The sequence below is a fragment of the Athene cunicularia genome, assembly GCF_003259725.1.
Source record: "Athene cunicularia isolate RWA chromosome 4 unlocalized genomic scaffold, athCun1 chr4_part2, whole genome shotgun sequence".
Classification (NCBI taxonomy): domain Eukaryota; kingdom Metazoa; phylum Chordata; class Aves; order Strigiformes; family Strigidae; genus Athene; species Athene cunicularia.
Window position 1 is genome coordinate 20,673,900 of NW_020799099.1, and position 21,895 is coordinate 20,695,794.

The following is a 21,895-nucleotide window of genomic DNA, read 5'->3' on the forward strand; positions in this document are numbered from 1 at the left end:
CAGTGGGCCACAGTAGCTGCCTGCGCTAGTCTCCAAGACAGTGATGCTGGTCTTACCACACACGCTCTGCTGTGTATGGTACCTTTTGACTCTGGGTGCTCAGTGATGACCCTACACACAGAGAGAAAGGAGGGTACTCAACACATCCTAGCAGAGCATCTTTCTATATATCATATATAGGTCTACAATCAATATTTTCTCCATATTATTTGCCCATATTATTCTCCTGGGACTGAGACATGACCTGTCTCACCAAATGTGTCTTGCACTATTCTACTAAATCACAAATCAGATCAAACAGTTCTCCCTGACACATGGGGTCTCAACACAGAAAATAAGCCATTATGCCAATCTGTGAGGGAGACGCCTAGAAACTGTCCAGGCTTCATGCTAAGTACATGAGATTTGACAGGACTACAGACCTGAGAGTACAACTTGAGATATGGCAATAACACCAAGCACGGGTGTCTCTGCATTTACATCAGGGCTCTCTAGCACCTTTTACTTATGTACAAAATCCATCACAGTAGATGTAAGAACTATCAAGAAGCAGACGGTCAAAATAAAGCTACTCATCCTCCTCTTTTCATTTTCCCTTTTCTTTTACTCCTTTATTTCATCTCCAAAATTTAAACACAAAACAAATGTTGTTCTTTTTTTTTTTCTTTTTTTACCTTGACCTCAAGATTACACCACAGTTGAATTGTATGATGTAGCTCCTTCTTCAATGCTAAGACAGACTTAACATAGATATTGGTTGTTCTGAATTTTTTAAATTCAATATGCAAGGGAAGTCTTAGGTACTCCAGCACTTCTGTACAATGACACCAAAGTACTCCCACACGCTAAAAACCTATCTGAGAGTCATGCAACAGGTCTCAACACAGGGAGACTAGACTTGCATTACTATTTAGCTTGAGGTTTATATTAAATACCTAATGGGCAAGCCCTGAACAAAGCTAAGAACAAGAAATTTCCGAGGCACAGTTGAAAAGCATGGCAAGGGGACTTTGCACTTCCAAACACTTGGGGCAAAGTAACCTACTGAGCTGTGTATGAGACATATGGCCGTGGCAGAGGGGGCAAGTAAAGACTGGAGTTTGCAAGAATTTGTCACTGTTGACCTTTGTTTTTTTGTTTTAATCTTCAAAGGGGACTTAACTGCCTCCAGTACAACCCTGTATAAATAATTACATTAAAAAATAATAATAGACATAAAAAATTTGAAAGGCTAACTTGTAAGATCTCAACATAGCCTCTTTATGAGAAAATGTTCAACTTTACCCTAAAAAATAAAGTTGCTTAGAAGAAAAGTTGCCTGAACTCAGTGCTCTGGTCCACTGCTGAAGTCTTCTTCCTTCTACATATCAAATTACAAAGAAAATTCAATACTATCATCTGGAGAACAAGAAAACAAAAATAACATCACTCAAGTGAATTATCACCTCTGGTAACACTGAAAAAAACCCTTAATTTTTTAATTGCTTTAGATAACCAAAGCTACCTCAAGGCAGTTGAGCAGAAACACAATCCTGACCAGTAGGCAACAGATAAGAAATTGAACTCTATCAGCTCAATCTTTAAAACTGCCAGCATTTATTTATGAATGGAAAATAAAGTACAACAAGGTACCTAAGCAGCCCCTGCCTTTACTGCAATCCTATTACTGTCAAAGCCAATTAAATCTAATACTACTTTTTAAAATATGCAATTAATTATGATTAGACAAAACTGCCAGTTCGTTCACTTTGTACACACAAAACTTAGAACAGTAGAACAGGGCCCTGGTTGTGTTCAAAACAGCTTTGAGCTTCTTTGCTGAAAGCCTTTTATAAATTCCACAGATGTTCAGAAAGAAGAATAAAGTTTCAACATACTGAAGGTTAAGACACGCTTCACAAGCAGAGGATTACATATCTTCTGCAAAAATCTTGTCAGGGCCCTGAGCACACTAATGAACTGCAATTGCCTTGAGTGGCCTCACCTGGGATCCCCCACCCATACACACCCCTTGACCAGGGGCACCATTTAAACTCAGGTCTGAGAATCTAACCCCTCGTAAAATGATAGTACAGGAGTGTCTGTCTCCAGCTCCATCTCCTGCCTAGATCCAGACCACTACCAGCCATGTGAAGGGCCATCAAGGGAGCTATGTCTGTTGTGTTCAGGTACCCTTAGGGGAATGGGGTTCTGGTGGGTGAGGATATGACTAGCCCTCAGCTCCTGGCTTGGTCCCCTTTCACTGCTTCCTGACACAAACCCTCTCTGGATGAGGTGACCCTGTAATGGGTCTTCCAAAACTTGTGCTTGTGGATTGTCCCATTTCTTAAAGTACACTCTAACTAGAGCTACTGCTTTTCTGTCGATACAGAAAGCAATCTGCATTTTAAGCTGCAGTGTTATCCTGAGCTCCCCCGAGTATTATTGGACTTAAGCTGTGGAAGTATAAAGAAAGGGAAATTCTGTATAGAAACACAACAGGCTGTTAGAGGATTTGATATAGATGTGGTTAAAGAATATTGACTTTTAAAATTCTAAAAATACAATCACAGAGAGGATTTTAAATGGCCACCAGATGTCCTCATTTTTATATAAACACAGACTACTGGTACCTACAGGCAGGATCTACACTTTACTAGATAAATATCTGTGGTAGCAGACCAAAATCTTCAGGTGGGATGGCAGACTTCTTTCTGAGATAGTTTTAATCGCGATTGCAATAGGACCAGCTATTTTATTCTAAGAGGTTTAATTTAGCCACAGCTGGAAATGCTTTCCCATTGAACTTTTAGAGCCCTCCTTGCTCCTGAGTCCACAAAGGCACACCCTGCTTTGGTGAGAGCCCTGGTAGGGACAGTGATGCTCTCCAGAGCCCAAGCCCTGCCTATGGATATGTCTTGTGAATCTCTTGGATGTCAAGGCTTTGCCAGGCCCTTGGTGCCCCAGCACATTCTGGCTCATTGTGGCAGGTGCACCTGCCCAAGGAGAGCAGAGCTTCTTGGCTGCTCGGGGCTGCCTTTGCTCTCAGGGCCTCGCAGTAGTTGGGGCCTTTGGCAAATGGGAGCCGCCATTGACCACAGGTCAGATTGGGCCTGGGGATCAGTGGAGTCCCCTGGAGCCATTCTGAGCTCGTCCCCTGGAGCAGCAGCTGCGGTCGAGGACTCTCCCCTGGGGTCAGGACGCTGCCCAAGGAAACTCCCTGAGGTGCCTTGGGTCGGGACGCTGCCCTGAGCAGGTCCTCGAGGTTGAGAGCCCTCACTTGTCAGGTGAGTGATAGAGCGTTTTGGGCTGCCGTTAAACCCTAGGTAGCAGGGCTTTGTAAAGCCTTTCGGGTTGCCAATCCCAGGGAGTGGGGCTTTGTTCTGCATTCTGGGTTGCCATTAAACCCTAGAAAGCTGTTCTGTTCTCTTCTCACGGACATTCGAACCTGTAATTTAAGGAGAGCTAGTTAACTGTGTAATCATTTTTTTTGGTGGTGGTTGGTTGTTTATTTGAGAGCATCCGTAACACTCATCCCTTGCAGGGCTTGCAGATCCAAGCTCTGCAGGCTCAAGCACAGCTCAAAGCTTAACAGACTGATAGAGCTGACAAAAGGTTAATTTTTTTTTTTAAATATAAAACGTAGAAGACTTTTTAGTGGCTATATCTGAGGGAAGTAGATAATGATCAGTTAGGTTTAAGTTAATTTAATTCTTTGTTTTGTATTACTCCGAACTCTTCAGTAATTTTTCACTTATGCTGTGCTCAATGAGCAAATGGCAAGGTAGATACTGCTCAGGTGACAGCTCTGGATAGGACAGAGGAGTAGCTCTAATGCAAGTCTTTTGACTGTTTCCATTTTCCCAGACAGAAAAGTGATTAATTATTTGATGGGTAAATTCCAGTTTCAATTATTATTTTGATGTCTAAGTTAGGGGAAAAAAAAAAATCACTCAGGTAAAACACTCAAGCCCAAATGTGCAAAGTATGAAGACAAAAGAGGTTAAAACTTTGTGTTTTATTACCACCTAACTGCCTATCCTTGGGCATTAACACCTAAAACCAGGTTTGGTATTTGACACTGTAAGGGGGACTCTGAACAGAGTTTCCTTAAAGTACTGCAGTGAGGGGAAAATGCACAATAGGACATTTATTATGAGTTTCTGGTAACATGAAAAATACTTAATGTCAATGATGCCAATGAAGCAATGGGCAACAGCAGGCTGACCCAGCTGGGATATAAACCTTATTCAGTGGATTCCTTAACATGGACCCCTTTTGGTGTCCTAATTCATGGATTTAAAAGTCATCTGCAACTTCCCTGTTACTGCGTGTGAGACAGCACATGTGAAAGCAGTGACTCTTGCTGGGCAGAACAGGAAACAGCTGATTCACACTGCAGGGGATCTGCAAATTGATATCAGAGTGGGTTTTTACAGCTTTTTAAACTGACTGCCACGTGAAAGTAGTTACGTCTAACTCCTGGCTAGAGCATGGATTTGAAGGAAGAGGATAGAAAGGGGAAATGGTATTTACAACTGTCATCAAAACTTTGATACACTTCACTGTGAAGCTGCAGGCTGAGCAGAATTAAGGCTACAAAACAAGACTCAAAAATCCGACAGAGCAATCAGTATCTTCAGCAACCTTAGCCAACCTTAGCCTTTCCCCATCTATCTTCTTAATGTGTTGCCTTGAAGAGCTGACGCAATGTTAGACTGCCTCATCTCAAACAGCACTGCATATCCAACTGGCATGTCCAGCTGGACTCATGTCTATGCCCTGCTTTGATGCTTTTCACAACTCTGCTAGGCTATAGCTGATGGTGTATCCAGTATCTTACCCACTCTAATTAAGCACAAAACTTTAAATTCCACGTGTGGAACGTGAAGAACTGAGCCCTATTTTGCTGCAGCTAAAGCAAACTGTGCATTCCCCCAAAGCTAAGACAGAGGTGTTGGACCACTATTCTCATTTAAAAGCAATAATCTGTGTCCAGCCAGAGCTGCTTTTGGGTGGGGGAACAGCAGCTTGGTCTCACCAGGGGCACCCTCAGTTACCTCTGCTGCTTCAGGCAGTATCAGTGCAACACTGACCAAGGCTGAACCTTTAAGGGGACCATGCACAGCTGGACATGCCTCTCCCCAAGGGAGGCAGAAGGATCTGAGGAAGCAGAATCCAACTCAAATTAGAAGGTTGTCGTACTCTAAACACAAAACCAAACAGAAGACTATAGACAGTATAAGAAAATACTCAACACTTCACCTCAAGAAAAAGATAACTTCCTTTTTAGCATGGAAGCAAGGAAACAACCAAAGCCTCGAGGAGCTACATAAGATATCTCAGCTATTGCAAAGACACATACCAAGAGCAGGATTCTATAAGTGGTGTTCCATAGAGAGTGATTATAAATTTATAAACATTTACTGACATTTTAATATATCTCCATTAAGTCTCCTCTCATTAACTGCATGCACCTTTAAAAGCAAACTCCTACCTTCAGAATATTTCATATGCAATGAATTAGTACAGGTATTATAGTAAAGATTTAAACACACTAACATAAAAATATAAATATGTAGCTGATACCTAGGTAAATTACCTCTGATTTTTAATCACAATATATAAACAACTCACATATTACTACTTAAACAAACTAACACCCAACTTGGGACTGCTGGGCTACTACAAATAGGTTTTCCCGTGTTCCACCACCAAATATATATCACACAAACCTGCAGGTACTGTTGACTGAGTCCTCAGGACAGTGGTGGTGGCACTGACAGGACAGCTTCTTCTGCGGAGGAGCAGGTGCTGTGCTCTCACCATCTTCTTTTCTGGTCTCCATGCTCAACTTGCCAGAACTTCGCAAGGGCATGTTGTCTAGAAAATTGGCTATAAATATAAGGGGGAGGGGAAAAAGAAACAGTTCTAGGCTGTATTGCAAGATTTGGAATGAAGGCTTTAAAGTATTTCTATTCATCAAAACTTGAGAAAGTTATTTGAAGAGGGTATTCACTACAGAGCTGTTTTCTGTAGAAGCCTCTGAAATGGTCACCATGTTTAAGGCTTATTGGGCCTCAGTGGCATTAAATCAAAGGTGCTGATGTTCAAGTTCTGCTGCTGCCAAAGAGATGTTATGCTTTTCAGACTGCAGAGTTCAGCTTTTCCCCTATTGCATTATACAGGCCAAATCCTTGGTTACACCTTCACGTTTTCTTTGTCTCTATACTTGGCACATACCTACACCCACTGAACCACATAAAAATGAATGGGATTTATGGTACACTCCAGGCAGAGCAGAACATGGGCATACAATTTAATAAAGATTTAACAGAAAGTGTTCTTTCAAGTTCAACAGCACTTTCTGTCACTGAATTGCATAAGCACTACTTGGAAAACAAGTTCCTTTCTATAAAAAAAAAAAAAAATGAATCTATAAACAAAGTAAAAGGCAAGAATGTGTTTTAGCATGAACAATCCTGAAATATATGGAAGAGATTACTTCCAAAAATACCAGAGTACTGAATCTCCATGGAGCTGGTGGAGTATAGCTAGAGATGTTGGTGATGGGCTAGGAGCTATTTAAGCGACATTCCCCCTCAGCTCTACTCACAAACAGCAGCTTTCAGTGCTTGTGAATATTTTAAGCTTCAAAGACAAAAATGAGATCAGCATGAAAAGCTTAAACTGGCAATTTCTCACTTTCCTTTTGCTTCAGTGTAAGTAATCTTACTAAAGGGTCGTTTACAAACAGCTGTCTCCAACAGAGTAGTTGAAGAGCAGGCCTGAAATTCCTGGTTTACTGTTAAATCTTTAGAAACAATTGGCATTATTATTATTATTTTGATTGGCTTCTGAACTGCTGCTTTGATTCTAATTAAAATCTTCCCCAAACCACCATTATCATGAACGATATATCGTGGAAGTGTATCCTACAGAGATGGAGTGGATAAACAGGTACAGCTGATAGGAACAAGTAGTTACACTTCAGGGCTTGGATGGGAAACAACAACGGACACAAGAACAAGGTCCTGAAAGCAGTGAAACGCTGGAGGAAGAGCAAGGCTGTTCAACCAGCCAGTGCCCTTAGATAGGACTAACAAAGTCCGGCCTGTGCTCCTGGTTCCTTGGGAGCAGCCAGTGCCCTTGAGCACAAGCGTGCGTGTCATGCCTCCCAGCTGCACACCCCTCCTTTCCTCTGCCAGATCTGGCAGGGAAGCCCTGCAAGTGGACAGGCACTGGCAACAACTGGCAGACAGGCTTTAGTTTTCTTCAGTGTAACAAGAGATGTGCAAGCTTGTCCCTAGCAAACCAGGAAAAAGCTGAAATGTGTTAGCTGTAGGAAAAGTGAGGCTTTGTACATAATAGCTCACTTAAAGAAGTGCTAGCTTTTTGAACATTATAGCCCTTCCACTCCTTTCATATTCCTTGCATAAGAGGTATATTAGTAATAGTAAGGTGATGCATATAAAGACAATCATTCACCGTATCAGACTAGAACACCTATGAAATACGAAACACATATGTCTTGATCTTTGCTCAGTACCTATGTAGTCCACTGAAACCGACTGGATTTTTGATTAGCTCACCTCTTAACGTCAAACCAGAAAGCTAGTTACAGGACACATACAAACTATGGGCTTGTCAACCTTGTGTTCAGCATCAAGATACTATCTGGATTTCTGACACAACTGGATGTTGAAGTCCCATAGTGTTTATTCTAGTATTTGGCAAAATTAGAACTAAATTAATTAGTTCACTCAAGATGCATTGTGTATCTGTGTACTCACAGCTGTACCTTAAGACTCAATAGGTGCTTAAATTAAGAAAAAAATGCAGTTAGTTTCTCTTAATGTAATTATGATACTTCGAAATGCAGCCTTCTGTACAACAAATTAGTATCAACAGATGTTTGTTCCATGGGTCACAGGATTAGAGATTACATAAATTCTCTTTCAATCAGCAATTTTTGTCTGTATTACTTAATTAAATATTCCCCATTCAGTGGTAACAATATTTCTGTCAAGGATTTTCATACCTCTGCTTATGACACAACAGAGTGAACTTCTAATTCATGGCACAACAAAGTGAACTTCCATCCCTTGAGGCAACTGAGTGCAACAGTTTGTTCTGTATATAGTTTCCATGGATCTTTCTACAAACTATCTACAGTTTCAGCAGGGATCTTTCCTCAGCTGGGAGTGCAAAACCAAAAGCATTTTACACCTAGCACAAAAAAATAAAAGGTTTAATTACACACTTAAAAGTGCCTGAAGATGTTAAATTTAGACAACTCTGTACCTTCCTCATAATACACACAACCGTAGGTCATTCCTTTTTTCAACAAAAGTGTAAGGCAGTCACACTCTGGTGCAATTTGTGCCCATCACTCACTGAGGATGTGATCATGAACTGCTTCTGCAGAACTTGCCATAAACAACAGCAGCTTACATCCCGAAGATGGCTGTGGTCTTAGTTAAAATAAGACAGGTGGGAGATGCTGAATTAGAATCAGAAATCTGAAGTACCATCAAAGCATCAAAAATTACTATTCAGCAATGTAGTTCGGCTTTTAGAAAACTTAGGACAAATAGGCTGGCATTCAAACTTACACTTTCCAATAGTTTTTAAGTAGGGATGTAGCCTAGGATTTTGTTTTCAGCTAATGCCCAGGGTCAAAACTAGTGTAAAATCATTCCAGTTTAGTGTTGAATACATTAAATCAAATAAAACTAAAAGAGGTAGCAACAAGATAATTTCAATTAGGTCCATTACTATCTTCTAAAAAGAAAAACTCTGTTTTCTTGTTCCTTTCATGCCTTAAATTCCTGGCTGCTAGCTAACAAATGGGCAGATCTTTTGCCTTCGAAATTCAGATGCCTCACCCAGCAGATGACTGTGGAACATACAAGAACCCTTCTTCTCTCACTTGGAGTTGAGTTTCAACAAGTTCTTTTATCTTCTATGTCTGCTTGACTTCAGATCAGAAAGATTTCCAGCTGTGCCTTCCCCAGAATGTAACATGAAGGTACAAACCCACAGGAGCTTCCAGTTTGGCAAAAAGTTCCTCCTGATTGCAGCTGTGAAATGCAGTTTGAAATGGTGAACAGCCTACTCATCTGGCATTTACTGCTGTGCTGTAACAAGCACATGTTGGTCATGCAGCCCTGGCTCTGTCTAGGCATTAGAAGCCCTTAGGGATTTGAAAGCGCTCCTAAGGAGCTATGTCCAAGTGCCCTGAAAGCAAGGGATTTCAGGCTGTTTAAATTTGGCTGCTTCTCTGCTGTGGTCTATTCTGTTGCAGTCTGCTTATGGCCAGGTTCCCATCCCTGATGAACCGAGCACAGCTTGGGAGAACTGCAGAAAAAGTGGAATCACAAATAAGGTTACTGTAGTCTGCCGAGAAACTTACTGACTGCATCAGGGAATTAACCAAAAAGAGTTGGGAGCCATCAGACTGGTATACCTTCATCAAAATTCATTTTCTCAGTTTATCCCTTCTTCCATTAAAATTCACCAGCATGTACAAAGCACCTTCCACCAGGACAGGCAACCAGCAGGGCTTTTATATCTCTTCAGAGTACTGCCCCTGAGAAATATATTCCTTTATAGGACTCGGACCATTCCAAATTGTGATGTGATGTGATGTGATGTGATGGTCTCTCTTATGAATCTCTACGTGAGAATGGGGACTGTGTGCTCAGCAGCAGCATATTACTGATGTTTCTAGATGTGTTTGTGTGTGTCTCCATGCTTGGTTTCACCTAAGCTCCTTTACAGACAGACACATCTACAAAGATCCTGAAGCCAGGAAAAGGCAAATGAGGAAAATAAAGTGCTGTAAAATGAAAGCATTACCCTGGATGACCATGAGAATGACTAATGTCTAGTCTAAACCCCTACTAACCTCCATGCCAACAAATAATCCTTCTTAGACATATTCTTCCATTTTGCTTCCCAACCCTCCTAGACTTCGTGATAATCCATGAGCACTAACCTTTCACATCTAAATACTTTCTCATGTGACATACCACTCTGTGGTTTTTCAGTTTGTTTTGCTATAATATTTTTTAAATGATAGAGAAGTGATCACAGATCCCCACCCCATAATCACACTGAAGTAACAATCAGGATTAATTATATCTTGATTTTAAATAATGATGGTTAACACTGGTTTGACAGGTCTGTAGACAGTGGTACCTTGCACACAGAAGAAAAATCACCTATTTAAGCTTTTCATTGACTCATGTAGGTGCAAAAAAATTTGATCAGGATAGCCCATCTCTTGGTGTACGTTCAGTCCGCAAGTTCTCTGCCATGGCTGCCAATAAGTACTCCAGCCCCTGCCAACTGTAGCCATAGTTATGCTATTTGGACAGGAATTTCTCCACTAAAATCTGGATAAAGCCCAACAACTCATTTCACACCGGCCCACAGCCATCAGATGGTAATGACTTTTGGGCCCTGCTCTGATTCAAAAAGTCCAGTAATGTAGGAGGTGAAAAGCTCTGTATTCTGTAGTCCAAATCTTAAACCATTCTGTTCCCAGAGGATGAATAATTAGCAATAGTTATCTTAACAGATTGATTTCTGTGGCACAGCTGTGTGATTTGTGTGCTGTCTATGCACTGAAAAAGCAGCTCTTCCATGACTTTGCATGGGTTTGTCAGGAGTAAAAGGCAGACTTGCTCTTCCCAAAAGAGAATCTAAGGGCCGCAAGCAAGTCTGTCCATAAAAAAAAGAAAAACCAAAACTATCAGAATGCTGTGCTCACTCCTCTTTCTACACAGGGTAATTGCAGCCTCAGGTTAATGCAGTACCATCCACTTCCATTTTCCCAGGCCAATAACAGCAATGTTTGGCTAGCCACAGCACTCACTGACAGGGAGCAATGCTTACTGCTTCAGAGAAGGCACACACCTACGATGCTTTGCGCATTGTGGAATGGCTGTTTCAACTGCTGCTTTGGACTGGAAATTAAGTACACTCATACAAAAGTGTCTGAACAGTAATTAAGAAAAAAATCCACCCAAACCTTAGAAGAAAATCAGTCAACTCAATAAAACTGTTGGATGGAAATTTTAAACCACAAGGTTACTTCATCTGTACCCTACACTAGTCTATAGTTAGTGTGCTTTTCCTCAAATCATACTTTCTAATAAAATGCAAAACAATCATGCAACACCCTGCTAGAGTTTCCTATGCTATATCATAAACTACAGCCTGATGACTTCCTAAGCAGGCCAGGGTTATACCATCTCATGATTTAAGGGAAAGGGAAATAACTAACTGCTAACTCACTGTACTTTGCAGTCATCAGATAAAAGAATTTCCATGGGATATTTTTTGGCAAATAGTCAGCAACAAAAACACAGTGCAGTTAAAGAAGTTGAAATAAATTATACCTCTTAACTCAGGCTGATCTACTGTATAAAATAGTTAAGAGGTAACAGTAAAACACTTTTTATTGGTGACAATCATAGAAAAGGAAAAACAGATCATGACAGTTTTCCCTTTGCTGGATATTCAAGGCTACCCTAAAACTCAAGGAAAGGTCAAATGCTGAGACCTGCATATTTTTGATCCAAAACCACGGTAAACAAAATCTGCTGTAAAAACACTAGAAACAGGAAAACAATATGATTTTATTTTCAGTGTGAATGCATTGCACAAGTGAGCCCAAACTGAGGTTGGTATCAAGTGGTGTTTGAAAATAGCTGTACCCTGATATACATCCACTGTAATAAGCTGGCATACTAAAAAAAATGTAGCGTTGTTGGGCTTACGTGCTTCATTTCCCACCTATGCTGGATTTCCTATATACCAAAGTATGTAGAACCTACACTTTGATCCTTCTCATCTGTGTATTTCAAAATTTTGGGTGGTTTTGCTTCTATTCACAATGCAGATAAGTAAGATTTACAATCTGACGTAATTGTAAACCATCTACCAAAGTAGTTTTCTTAAATACAGTTTCTGTCCATGTTCATAGAAGTGCCACTGAGTGCTGATATAGCTACACGTATACAGCACTATAAATAACATATTTATTTCGCATTTGGTTTGAAAGGGATAAGCGCCCTTCTCCAAAAAGTCTGTTTAAACCATCTTAATTACATGACATTATTAGCTAAATTAGTTAAGTTCAGCATGGAATATAACAAGCTGTGACAAAGCCACTGAGACAAGACCCTTCAAATTAATATGCATACCATACTACTCGCACCTTAAAAATGCAAAGGATTCTTTGGTGTCATAGCCCATGGAAAATGCACATGTAATTTGCTGTCCACCATTACATCACAGTTTGATTGAGTGTTACTTTTCCTGGTTTCCTCTCATTCTGCTATCCACAGTTAATCTTTGACATATTTTGCATTTGGAAGAAAATGAGACTTGGTTAGCACATTTTTCATAGCATGAGATAGTGTAGCAGCAGAATAGAAAAAAAAGCACAAAAGAAAGACATCGTTAAAATTTCCAGAGGAAAGTACATGCAAAGTGTTTTAGCCTGCCAGCTTTCAGTCAGTAGTCTACCCCTACCCACTGTAATTCCCCATTAATAAAGAATTTCCCCAACTCTGTCAAATCTCTTGCTTGAATTGATCTTCTACAATTCTTTGGTTTCCATCTATAAATGTTCCAGGACAATGAAAAGCTTTTAAAATGTAAGTAAGATTTTAATATTTGCAAAATTAATCAAAAAGTAAGTCACATAATTCTCACTAAGACATCAACATATTTTCTTTAATCTCTTTTCAAGAGCCACATTTTACACAGCAAAGGTAAAATGTGCTGGAACTTCCGCTATTCTTTTCTGAATTGTGTGTTCTTGGACAATTCAAAACAAACAAACATTTTGCAAACAGTTGTGTAAAAGCATTACTTTTTGATGCATGTGTGAGGCTCACAGGTAATAAACCTGGAACAGCGAGATGCAAGTATCTCAAGAATACTAAGGTGAGATCCAAAGTCTGATCTGATTCTTGTGACTTCATCCCTGCAAGGATTTTGAGTCATAACAGGCCATCACTTGAAAAAAAAAATCACCAGAGGAGATGCAGGTGCAGCTAGATCAGACCACTTCTCATCTCCCCAGAGTGTTAGTATTTAAGGTACCACAAAATACTTAGAAAGGGATATTTATTTCAAAGGCACACTAGTCTAGCTTTGTGAGACAACATGCAGAAATGTAAGTTTTCCATGGTGGCATTACTTAATATATTGCTTCATTTATCAATTTGGTTTATATTAAGTGCCTATATTTACTTTGCAGGATAGCTTCAGACAGAAAATAAGCTACTAAATAGGCAGTGTACAAAGGCACATCAGAGGATAGTCTCATGACTTCATCGAACTTCCAATATTCCTTACCACAGAAAACAAAATTAACTGTTGCAGTGAAACTGCTGAAGCAGTTTCTTTGAAAGAGGTTATTTTTATGTCTCAACACTTTTACATACCTGAGCTTTTTCATCTCTTTCTCAACAACATCCTGGGAAAATGTCTAATAAATGTAATAAAAACTCATGAAACTTATGCCAGCTGCAAAACCTCATCTCCCAGTTACAAGCATCGCCTCATCAAAACAGGGAATGGAACTTCAGGTACAAAGATGTGAAACAAGTAGTCTGGATATTCAGCTACAAACAGCAGAGTCTGTGCCACACTCTTCATTTAGAAAATTTTTATGTAAAAAAAGAAGATTGCTTTTAGCATCCAAAGCTAGTTATTTCTGCTTTTAAGCTGCAAAACCCCACATACACTTGTAATTCCAAGCAAAAAACACCAAATGCCACCATCAGAAGATTATGCAAACATCACTACAAGCAATCTTGAAAAACTCACCTGAACACTAGCAATAGGGAAAAAATAATACAGACAGGAAGCAATGCAATGTGATACTATTACTCCTAAACTATGCTTTGCTATCTGATCTTTAGGAAAGCATCAAAGATCGCAGTGGGCAAGCTGTAGATTTTTACTTCTTATCGTTTCAGTTGACATTTAGATTGAGGCATTCTGACAATGGCATTTAAAAGAAACAGCAACAGACAGCTTTGACCCTGTGGCTCTCTTAGATATGTTTAATAAATCATTGTCACTCCTGTTCCCTTTTTCAAAGAAAAGAAACCCAAGAGCACCATACCAATGGTCAAGACAAAATTAGTGCTTGGAAGATAAAAATATCGGCTAGCCATTCTCACCCCAACATCAAAGACTGCACCTGTATGTTAAAATATAATTAGCATGTGTACATGCCATGCCTGCAGAAGACAGTGCCAACATTATTCAGAGGCATCACTGCCCTTCTAAATGCCTCGGTTTAGCTGTTCATGAGTAGATGTGACGGATCCCCAGCTCGGCCTAAAGAGCAACCTACTGCATAAATCACTAACTCCTTTCTCAATCCTACTACACCGGAGTTGTTCCCGCTCACTTCTCCTAAGAATAAATTAAACAATGTAGACATCCACAGAAACAAAACTGACAAATAGTTATCTTATAGCATAAGCATACTTTCTTTTTAAATGGCTTTTTAAAATGTTATGGCCATACATATATAACTTTATTAAAACTTGCTTTATTGATTAGCTTATCACAAATGCTTCCCAAATCATGGGAAGTGGGATGGTGATGTTTCCTACCAACTCCCCTCCCCACTTTTCCTCAAGTGTTTGTCTATCTACCAGAAGAACAGATTATTTAAGTGTCTGAAAAAATCACTAGTATATTTTGATGATTTTTTCATGGGCAGATGCCATCCCACATGTTTACAACACACTCAGCAACTAACTGCTGAATGCAGTACTCAAGGAACTGCAAGAATTTTTCTTCCTGGAGGCAAATGCCACCCTGCCAGGTCACCAGGCCAAGCAGTGTTTTAAGTAATTGAACAACTGGCAGTATAAATTCTTGCCCTGTTCAACTGCCAAGGCAGGGAGTGAATCAAACTGACTGCCGCTACTGTTGGCCTCACCACACACACGGAGTAGGGATTTGAACTGCATATGTAGAAATCATAAGCAATGAAGAAGATCTTTGTGTTTGCAGAGGAGGGCTGAGGCACAAACATATCTTCTGCAAGCATGACCAAATGCAACAGAAAGTGTTGCAGACTTTTTCACTTTGACAGAAAACATAAAGAATTCATTTAAAGGGGGAGGAAAGCATCTCTATTGCAAACAAAAATTAATTGCATGCATGGAACAACAATAATCCATTTTGACTGCAGACATGAGCGTTACGGTTTTCCTGAAGTGTTTGAGTAGCCTAAAAGCACTTCCCTGTCTGAAGGCTTCAAAGCATCTGCTGAACTTGTGTCTGGGTGGGAAGGAGGCACATGCCACCTGTGCCCGATGACACTGCCGCCAAACCTTCAACCGGTCCCCACTGGCAGGCTGCCACACTCACCCACCCCACTCCATTCTCTGGAAGAGAAGGAACCGGCTGTCAGCCCCCCTGGGTTTGCTTCCTTTGCTTTATTCCAATATCATATGACTACATCTTCACAAATGCACTTCATAAAGCACCTCAAAGTCTAAGAAAGAAAAGTGAATTGCAAACACCCTTAAAACTTGTATCCCACGTGCTCTTCTTGACCAGGAGCTTTCAAGAGCCATGTGACCACCTTTCTCTCCTTAGACTTTCTCTACAGAGTATGAAGCAAGAAAACATTCTGGTCAAATGTGAAATTGAGTTCTGGGGTTTTTTGCAACCAGGCATATACAAACAGTGATTAAAAGTTTTAGAAGAGAAAGTACATTTGCTTTTATTATTTTTCTGTTTTTCCAATTAACTTATATTTAAGACGTATGGAACAGACGCAGCATTTTAATAAGCATTACTGACATACACATGCACTATATATTGCCAAAGTACCTTTAAAATTAGACAGAAAGGTATCTAGTGCTAAGGCTAAAATCAGTCCAACTCTGTAATTTATTCTCAAAATGCAAACCTGGCAACAAATTGGTCTATTATTTGAAATACATTTATTTTTAAATTAACTTCAAATCCAAAGATTAATATAAAAGCACATTTCAGGATAAGGAGAGAAACATCCTTTAAAATTCCTGTCAGGCTGAATACCAATAACCGGGTCTTCTGAAAATCCCTTTTTTTTTTCTTCATTCCTCCCCCAAAAAAGGGAATAGGAAATATATTATCTGCAGTATTTTATCTGCAGTATTTTATCTGTAAATCTGCCACCTCTGTCCTTAAAATTAAACTAACCAAAGTGCACCTAAAGGTTTGTGGAAGACCCTGGACACCATACAAACTCTGACCCACAGTCCAAGAAAATTAATTGGTAATCTCCAGTAATGTGTGCCCCCCTTGCAAGAATTAAAGCTTCAAACACAAGACAGTGCACATCATGAGCAGGTGTGTCCACACTGCCCCACGGGGCAGCCCCACATCTCACCAGCACACCAACGATGCTGCTTTTTTTTCAGTGACACATTTCCCTCTTTGACATTTCTGCAAGAGCCACTAAACTTCACTGATTTGTTTTGGGGTTTTTTTAGCCTCTTTAGTGTTCTGCTCAAACCAGTCTTCAAAAAAAAATTTTCAAAACTAAAGAAAAATTAAAAAAAAAAAGGGGGGGGGGGGGGGGGGGGGGTGAGGAGGAAAAAAAGGCACACAAGTGCTCTGTGAGCTGAAAAGCTAAGCCTTCTACTTACACTGGGTTTCCGCAGGCTTGCTACATCGCTGCCAGATTCCCCAAAGATGAGAGTCATGTGAGGAGGCAGAGGGCAGCTCGGGGGGCTCCGCTAAGCAAACACAGCACCGTACACTGGGCTAATCCTGCACCTGTGGCATGTTATTCAGCAGTAAAGAAATGTAGTCCAGACTGCCTCTTTCTAATACGGCTCAGCTGGTTTTTCTCTGTACTCCCTTTGATTGTAAGCTGGCAAACAGTATTATTTCAGCCAGGCACAAAGTGATATTCAGGCTACATAGGATACAACAGTAGAAAGGTGGAAGAAAAAAGAAAATCCTGGAATTACAAATAAAATAAAGATTCTGAGCAATACAGAATTTGTAACTATTTCCAGATGGTTGATAGCAGTTTTACAAGGTCAGTCTGTGAAATGCACACTTGGAGCCAGAGCCTTCTGCTCCCCACCTCCCTTTAAAGTGGTCTACCTGCAATATGGGATACAGCACAGCAGCCTGACTTCTCATTTATCCAACTCAACATATTTTCCAATGAGCACAACCACCGGAAAGTTTCAATAGTTTTTAGGCTTCATCTTGTTTACTTTATAGGCAAAACAAAAAAAAAAAAAAAGCGATAGACACCAGACTACTACAAGAGATGGTGTATGGCCAGCAATTTGTGATTTTTTTTTTTAATTTTTTTTTTTCCAGAGAAAGGGCCACCAAAGAGGTCATGAAGTTGCTACCAGGATAGTATAGCACATCACAAAAAAAATAAAAGATAGGAAACCTGACAAAAACTATATACAAAGAACAGCAAAATTTGTCCCTTAATGGAAAGATAGCAAGAATTTCACTCCAAGGTAGAGACATAACAGTGGAGAGTAATTAATTATCCAGATAGTTGTCTTACAAGTTGACTAACCACTGTTAAAAGTTCCCTGTAATTGTGATCTGCACAGATATATAAGAATTATTTTTTTTTTTAAGAAAACCATCACAGATTATTATTTTACATCCTTGAAGTAATTTAGTTAGCTTGTAACCTTAATGAAAGGAAAAGGTAATCTGGTAATCAACATTTATTCCAGATAATATGGTCATTTAATGTATCACACTCCCTTCGTGTAACACATAATATCTATCATTTCCATGCTGTACATAACTGTTAAAGATGACTTACAGCTCCTGTTACCAATCAGCTTTTTTCTTTCCGATATTAAGCTGGAAACATTAGACACTGCAATCAGAACATTCTCATAGCATTTTATACTTAAATGCTTTTCTCCTCAAAATGGTACTTCAGTTTCTGCTCCATCATTACCTAACCTAATTTCACATTTCAAAACTGGTAATGAAAATAAGAGCTATCAGCACATTCAAAACTATGCACCCAATTCCTTATTGGAAGGTTTAATGCTGCTATTGTTTACCAACAGGATTGTTTCCAAACAAAAAAGAGCTATACTCCTATGAGAAAATGCTCAAAACTAATCTGGAACTATATGAACTTTTAACTGATTTTTGTACAGAAGGGCTGACCCTTCAGGATGCTGAGTGAAACCAGTGTGATTGCTAGTGAAATAACCAGACAGGTATCTGGATATTTGATTTGATCTACAGAGGAAAAGGTAAGAAACAATACTTTATGCAACATCAGCATCAAAATAAAAAAGTTGCCTCCAATTTCCTCTTCCAAAAAATTTGCATATATGGTCTTTGCAAATACTTATTTCCTTTTCTGGAACCTTACACATTCTGTTTTAAAGCTATTTGATACTAGTAGAGGCAAAGGTTGACTTTTTCCTCCTCCATGCTGTTTGGTCTACTGCATCCCTAGATTGGAGAGCTACTGTTACATGCTAAGATCATGCATACCATGTGAAAAAGATACATGACATGCAGTGTTCTGTCAACGCAATGTTGTAATATGGTCCTGCTAGAAACTGCTTGAACCGTATGGTGGTGTTCCTGGCAGCCATCACATTCTTCCTCTTCAACTCTCTGAGGGCATACTGCTTATTCTACCTCGAGTCTCTTGCAGTCCATTATGGGAACGTCCAATAAAAACACCTTCAGAGCTGTAAGTAGTGTTTTGAGTTTTCTTTCTTTGTACAGTGTGGCATTTGCCCCCTAGGTGGTGTTACCCAGACTGTGCTCTATACCAGCCTGCTGTTCTCCAGCCAATACAAAGCTCAAAGCCTAGTTTTAAAATAATGTGAAAGCTCAGAAAAACAATTAAAAACATGGAAGCTGAAGCATAAACAAGCCTGATGTAAGCTTCTTTCAGTAGGAACAGCTTTCATATACAGCTCCTTTTACAACCAGTCACCCACCTAAATGTTTACATTTAATTAGCTTTTGAAAACAGTGGACTAGATGGCTGTGGAGACACAGGAATTAGGTATGGAGACTGCTTTGTATATCACTAGCTAAAATCCACCTAAAGCCAGCAAAAGCTGGCTGCTGGATTGCCATTTGAAACCAGCACATTGTCTTGGCTGAAATTCTTCAAAGGCAATATCCATCTCACAACACCTATATTTGTAATTTCCAATAAATACTCCTCCTACAAGTTAAAAAAATCTCAGGTAAAAGAGTGTATTGACAAGCTGACAGAAGTACAGAAGAGTATTACTGCTTAACGCCATGAGGCATTGTTTCTCCCCATGCTATTTAAATTTCATGGATAAACAAGCCATTTTTGTTCCCAAGGTAATAATAATATAGCATTTCTTATGGATGGTAAATCTATTCCTTTTTTCTTTCTTTGCCCCCTCCCTTCATGAAGCATGCACTTAACCCTACTACAAAGGAAAGCCTACCACCCCCTATTCAGGAAACAAGCCAAAGGACTTGTCAGGAAAATATAAAAAAGGCATCTTACTTTCATTAATACATTAAAATGTCATTAAAAAAGCCCCAGGGCAAAATATAGTAATTGCCAGCTGCCTAATTATTTTCTCATCCTCTTTCAGCCCTCAACACAATGCCTCTGTTAGGCTGCCTGCCAGTGATGTTTGGAACATTAAAAATATCCCCTATTTCTGCAGAGATTTCATGTTGCATAATGTGCTCTGATGGGTAAAACTGAAGCAAATATAAGAGTAAACTGATATTATTTACTTTAAACGACGAGGGAAGTGAGACTACTGCATGCTATCAACACAGCCTCAGGTTCGTATCCATATTCATAGAAGAGTAGTTCAGTGATGGGAGGTTAGAGGTGGCGGAGGACAAATTTTAGTTCCCAATTAACACTACTGAGCCATGAAAGCCTTGTCTACTAGGCGCCATCACATACAAACTATCCTCCCACTGCACAGGGCCCTTGCTCTCTGCAGAGTTCAGTGTCTCCTGACTTGCTCAACAGTGTAAGCAGAGGGATCATTAGTTATGACTGGTAGAGTCTAGGAGATAATGTTGACTCTTATTTCAGGAACTATTAAGCTATAAACACTGGTCTGAAAGCCATTTATCTGCATTTTAAGATAAACAGAGAAGCTACTCAATTAAGTAGATTGCAAGAAATAAGCTACAGATGCCAAAGTGAGCGACTTCTAAATTCCAAAAAGGAATAAGCACAATTTTATACCACGAAATTACTGACATGGAAGTTCATAAGCAGCACAGCTTAACCACTCTGCAATGTTTGATAAAGAAATACAAATCAAAGTGTAATTGCAAAACAGTTAATTACTATTACAATGTAAATTACATGTCCTTACAATTTGCAGGTTACTATCGCAGATACCGATTACGAATTACAAAGTTATGAAATGGCAATCCTTGTACAGCAGGATTTACATTTTAGCTCCAAATCACCACAATTTGAAAATGAGATGCTATCAGAGACCTCTGCAAATGAGATAAATGCCCAAGCTGTCATGCCTGAATCTGCACTTGCTAGGGAGAACATTCTTACTGAGATAAGCAACAGAGTATGAAATTATTTTCTCGAGTCCTGCCAAGTAACCAAATTTTTTAGCAGGATACGATTCATCTATTTGGACATATCTCTATGAGATCTTTAAGATACCAGTTTAATAAAATTAAAAGAAAAAAACAACCCAAAACCACTAAAAAGCACATCCACAAAATAGTTTCCAGTATCCTTTAAAAAGATGTAAAATACAAGGCATTCTAAGCATCAAGACGGAAATTTTTTTGGGTCACAAAAATTAAAAACCTGATCTTTTCTCGCAGAAATCTTCCAGATGCCAGAGCTTTTCAATCCAGCTCTGAGGTCAGACAGGGGAACACACAGGTGCACCATGCGTCAGCTGCTGAAAGCTTGCAAGGTTGTGCCGGAATCTGATCCACACACACACACATTCCTGCAGGCATTATAAACGTTCCCTGAAGGAATATTACCCTAATGCGGACTAATTTTCCGCAAACAGCCCCAGCCTCATTAAACCTCTTCTTTATCAGCATTGTTCAAAGCAGTTTTTCTGGTAATATTGAACTCCTTTATGCCCATCTAAAAAAAAAACCCAACAAAAAACCTCCTTTTATGTTCTCTCCAGGATCATTTCTCCTATTCAGGTCTACTGGCACTACACAATAGATTCAATAAAAATATTCAGTTTCATCACATGGTAGTAAAGTCCTAAAGGCACAGAAATTAAGATAGAGAGGTTCTGTTCCCATAAATAAATATTGAGTAAATAGACTACTCTCCAAGCAGGATTTGATAATTTATATGGGTGACTCAGCAAGCAGGCAAGCCCCAGTGAATTAACAGGACAGTATTCCTAAAGCAGGTATTTTCTTGGACCTGCAATTAATTCTTCATGCTCCTGAAATGGCTCCTTGTACCCTTCTCTAGATAAATCCTTTTGCCTTCAGTGGGATCACATAGACTCTGTTCTCTTAAAATGAATAGCCATTGTCATTAAAATGCTAAAAAAAATTGAACAGGCTTTCACCTAGCTTTATCGTGGACCCCAAAAAAAGAGCACCCTACAAAGCAGAATAGGATAAAAGTGAGGTTATGACATGCAGAAACCAAAAGTGGATCCTCTTCTCAAGTGATGACTACCTGTGTGACCTTATTTCAGACGCTCCATGATGCACCTTGCCCATCTGCAAATCACTGATGCAAACAATAACGCTCTCTTAAAAGCATTTCTGGTCTGTAGATGAAAATCTTTATTACAGGACTGGCACATGTATACCATCTGCAGGCATTCCTTCTTCCCCGGCTCCATCCAGACTGTCCTGAACGGCCGGAAACTCCAAATAC

General features: G+C 39.6%; 1 protein-coding gene across 6 annotated transcripts in view; it reads right to left on the reverse strand.

Annotated features, from left to right (window-relative positions):
• Positions 1–21,895, reverse strand: part of BMPR1B (bone morphogenetic protein receptor type 1B) — a 91,608-nt gene that overhangs the window by 28,492 nt on the left and 41,221 nt on the right. For 5 of the 6 annotated variants that reach the window (XM_026847537.1, XM_026847536.1, XM_026847540.1 and 2 more), the window contains exon 2: positions 5,715–5,874. In XM_026847537.1, coding sequence (XP_026703338.1) covers positions 5,715–5,874 — 160 coding nt within the window. Of the gene's footprint in view, positions 1–5,714; positions 5,875–16,667; positions 16,766–21,895 lie in introns of those variants that run through there. The other variant, XM_026847539.1, reaches the window with a different exon arrangement.